The following is a 4,634-nucleotide window of genomic DNA, read 5'->3' as shown; positions in this document are numbered from 1 at the left end:
ATTATACAAGTGTTGGTTGGTTGGTTAGAGGGTTCCCATGCCAAATTTAGGTCTAAAAAACAAGTTGTGGCAAAAAAAAATGTAATTATATTGTTACATGCATGCTAATTTTTTCTTTACTTATGAACAGGGCCGGGCTAGAGGGGTGGGCGACGGCTCAGGGTCCAAATCCTTCGGGACCAGTGGCGGATCTAGGATTCTGACCAAGCGGTAACGTTTTATAAATAGGCGGTAACGAAATCGAAAAAAAGTCAAATTTTTCCAAAATTTACACTAAAAACGTCAAAAATTTTCCGATCAAGCGGTAGCGGAGGCTACCCCTTGTTCCTCTTTACATCCGCCCCTGTTCGGGACCCCTTAAATATTGTTTTTTCTTAAATAAATTTTACGCTATAATATTAAATTGCGATTATGAAAATTATGACGTAACTTTTCTGTATATTCCGAATATACTCTTAATACATGTTTTCTTTCTACGTCTTGATGTGCAAATGCGCGTGTGATGTGTTTTTTTATCTACGTTTCCACATAAGAAAGTAGACTAGCGCAAAACGCCCACAGATTTAAAACTTTTTTATATATAGTTCGTATTTTCTATTCGCTCAGGACGCACGGATTTTTTAAAATTTTCGATGTAGAGATTTATATTATTGGTTTAACCTATACTATTTTCTAATTTATGTAGCTTAGTTCCTGAAGTTTTATTCATCGCGAAACCCTCCATCTATTTTCTCTTATTCAAACACATTCACATATGCATATCATGCCTATGTGTACTGTGAGTCCATCCATTTTATTGACACAACCTTTGTACTGTGTAACAAATCGGCTAATCTCTAACCATTGTTATGCGTGAGGCGATTTCACAATGTTTAACACCACCGCACAACCATTATCAACTAACTTATCCTAACATAATGTACATGATCACAAACAGACCTCCAAAGATAAGTCAAGAAACATATCAAACTTAAAAACAGAACATGTCTATTTACATATACTATGTATGTCGCATTTCAAGATTCTTCCTTTGTAAAATAACTCGGCGGCAAGCTAAATTCTTCTACTTTATTCAGTATCCCAATCTCCTCATCATCTGCCTTCTGTATGTATGATGTGAAACGACATAAAATTAATTAATACAACATTATGTGATCAGCAAACAAAGCAAACGTTACGTACCAGCATTTCCAAGTTGTAGAAACGATCCAACATTTGAAGGACATCTGAAGCGGAGAACTGTCGATTGAAGCTGCGGTAGTAACATTAATATACAACTGAAAATTTAGAGGTGGTAAAATGTGCAAGTCGGGCAATGGGTCAAAACGGGTTCGTTGGATATGCAAAAACATATTGAATCAGGTTGACCCGAAAATTTTGGGTGCTAAGCGTGATTACAAAAAGGGCATGTTTGGGTAAGCTTTTTGAAACAGACTTATTGGCTTTTTGAAAAAGTCAGTATGGAGTGACTTATTGACTTATTGGCTTTTTCCCTCACATACACCCTCATTGTCAAACATCATTTTAGAGCTTATGACTTTTCAAAAAGCCAATAAGTCAATAAGTTGTTTCAAAAAGCTTAGCCAAACATGCCCAAAATATATATTATTACAACAAAAAGAACAATTTTTATAAATAAAGAGATTTGCCGAATTTCAACCCATTTGACCCGTTGGAAATAAAACATAACCCAAATCGACCCATTCGCAGGTAAATGGAAACAAGAAATGAACCTTCTCCGCATGTATTCTGTCAGACCATAAAGAACAAAGTGGCGGTGTATTCCTGAAGCAAAAATAAAAAAATAATAAGCTGTTATTGTTGACTTTGTTTTGGGTCAATGGAAATTGGTAGATTTTACCTCTTAATTTTACAGGGGGGTAGATTTCAAGAGCCTCTAATAACTTAAGCTCCAATTCAACCTGTGATTGCTCCTGACGTAACCAAACACCGCAAGATAAAACAAAATCTCAAATTGCTGTATTCAAGATCATACACACACAGATGTTTAAACAACGATGTATCATACAGCATAATGAACATGTACAGGGCTTGTTTCTGTTAAACATAAAATCAACGTTTTCGTGTTCATTTGATCATTCGTTAATTGAACGGTTAACGAACTTTTAGTTGAATAATTTTACATGCCTTTCGAAGAGAAGAAGCGGATGAATTTGGTGGTTTGCAGGGAGAATGAACTGAAAGACCATCTTGTTCTTCTTCTTTACCTCCGTTTTTATTATTCACTTCACCATTCATCTTCAAATTCATAAATCTGTTTTCTGCGAGTACAAGGACTAGACGGTAAAGATTTGGGTAGGTTTTTATCAGATCGATCAATCAGGGTAGCTAACTAGGGATTTGGCGTTTGATCCGGATGTGTTGGAAGTGGGTTTGTTGTTGGGCTATTGGGCTTGTAACATAAGAATAGTTTTTTTTTTTTTTTAAGTCAACAAACCCCGACCACCTAGGTATACCTAATAAAAAAAGGTTACTTACGCCTGCAATCGCAGACAACACTATCCGAAACCAGTTTCAAAGGAAACCCACTGCCCGAAGGTCTGGTAAGATCCATGACTCGCGCATGACATTTTGTCACGAACGAGACTCAAGCCAGCGATATCCTCTAAAGAAAGTCACCTGGTACCACTAGAGCGAGGCCCCTTTGGTATCATAAGAATAGTAAATGTCAAATTCAAATTATTCCATTGTTATGTACATACATTAATGTAGAGGTGGGAAAAAACCGGGTTGGGAACCGAACTCGATTTTGAACCAAACCCAACCTGATTTTAAAATATTTTAGGATTGACCCAACCCATACGGTTGAAATTTGGTTATAAGTTCTCACCATAGACTTTGGAACCGGTTTCAACTTGGCCAATCCTGGTTTCAAAATTTATCTCAACCAGTCAAACTTGATCTTTTATCGGTCAAAACCCATTTTCAACTCCCTGATTTGATAAAAAAAAAAAGAGTTAAATGCAATTTTAGTCCCTGTGGTTTGGGCCATTTTGCCAGTTTAGTCCAAATGTTTCATTTTTAACCTGTGAGTCCAAAAAGGTTTCACAGTTGCCATTTTAGTCCACTGGGTTAACTTCATCCATTTTTTCTGTTAACGAGAAGGCCAATTCGCTCATTTTATATGGCTGAATTGCCCTTTTAGTTAACAGAATTACATACAAAATGACCGAATTGGCCTTCTCGTTAACAGAAAAAATGGATGAAGTTATCCAAGTGGACTAAAATGGCAACTGTGAAACCTTTTTGGACCCACAGGTTAAAAATAAAACCTTTGGACTAAACTGGCAAAATAACCCAAACCACAGAGACTAAAATGGCATTTAACTAAAAAAAAAAAGGTTTTAATAATCGTTGGCACAACCGGACCCGGTACTCGAACCGGTTTGGGCCATAACCCGATTTATGCCCAGTGCATGCATTCATATGTGAATGGAAAAGATAATATGATTTTAACTCTTGAAGTACAATAGTATGGAAAGTAGTATTGTTAAGGAGAGACAAAGGAACATGTTATATAGGATGATAGTTTCATCCACCAAAAAACATTTGATTGATGAGACGTCCATGAAAAAGAAAGATTGCAACCACTTTCAATTGCCACCTCACTCACTATCACATTTAGACCCCACAATATCGAGCAAACAATTATAGAGATCAAAGCATTTTTATTTGGGAAAATCGCCAAAATGGTCACGTTTTGGTCAAAGTTTCCAAACTAGCCTGGTCAACCGTCTCGTGAAGACGTCTGAAATATGCTGAGACGTCTTGACGGCTGTCCAAACACAACGTGCCACGTGTCCGACAAATGAATCAGGGTTCTTGACGTCTTGGCTAAGACGTTATCGACGGCTTGAGACGTTTCATTATGGCTAGCCGTTAAGCTGCTATTTTGCATGGCTTGAGACGTTTCAAGCCGGCTTCGAGACGTTTGAACACGGCTTGAGACGTTTCATTATATAAATATATTTTCAGTTTACCAATAAATATTTGATTTTAAGACGTTTAAGACGTTTGACTGCAATTTGAGACGTTTGACTGCCATTTTCAGACGTTTGAGACGTTTCACGAGATCCTTTTCAGTTAAATATACAATTTGAGACGTTTTAACTTTTCAGTTTTTTTTTCTTTTTTAAATATTAGTTTCTAATTTTTTAAAACACTGAAAATATAAAAAAACCGGTCACATGGGGGGGATCGAACTCGGGGCGTTTCATTCAACAAACGACGTCGTGACCAGTCGGGCTAAGCCCTCATCCGTTGATATGTTAGACATATATTAAATATATAAGAACCTTAATATTAAATATTAATAAAGACGTGTCAGATCTTTAAGACGTGTCAGACGTTTGAGACGTTTGAGACGTTTAAGACGTGTCAGACGTTTGAGACGTTTCTCGATTTTCGAAGAAATTTTCAAGACGTTTGGAACCGGTTTTTAAGTCACAATTTTCCACCCTGTTATACACAATGTTTTCTTGTTCACCATATTTTCTACAACATTGGTGTTCACAGCTTCAAAAAATGGGCAGACCCCCGAATTCAACAAATGGTTCTAGGAAGTTATCTACAAGTGGTCTAAGAAGTCATCTACAACGGACACAGATCTTCTC

General features: G+C 36.8%; 1 protein-coding gene across 2 annotated transcripts; it reads right to left on the bottom strand.

Annotated features, from left to right (window-relative positions):
• Positions 1-869: 869 nt before the first annotated feature.
• On the bottom strand, positions 870-2,413 carry LOC110895355. 2 transcript variants are annotated; one of them, XM_022142663.2, is made up of 5 exons: positions 2,149-2,413; positions 1,862-1,934; positions 1,734-1,785; positions 1,183-1,252; positions 870-1,100 (listed from the first exon to the last, which is right to left on the bottom strand). In XM_022142663.2, the coding sequence occupies exons 1-5, from the start codon at positions 2,269-2,271 to the stop codon at positions 1,017-1,019; spliced, it is 402 nt and encodes a 133-aa protein (XP_021998355.1). In that variant the 5' UTR covers positions 2,272-2,413; the 3' UTR covers positions 870-1,016. The 2 variants fall into 2 exon arrangements, with proteins under 2 accessions (XP_021998355.1, XP_021998354.1); XM_022142662.2 differs by having other exon boundaries at positions 870-1,103; positions 2,149-2,408.
• Positions 2,414-4,634: the final 2,221 nt, after the last annotated feature.

Source organism: Helianthus annuus, chromosome 12 (assembly GCF_002127325.2).
Source record: "Helianthus annuus cultivar XRQ/B chromosome 12, HanXRQr2.0-SUNRISE, whole genome shotgun sequence".
Classification (NCBI taxonomy): Eukaryota; Viridiplantae; Streptophyta; class Magnoliopsida; order Asterales; family Asteraceae; genus Helianthus; species Helianthus annuus.
The sequence above is the reverse complement of the archived record's forward strand: the minus strand, read 5'-3'. Positions and strand labels throughout refer to the sequence as shown.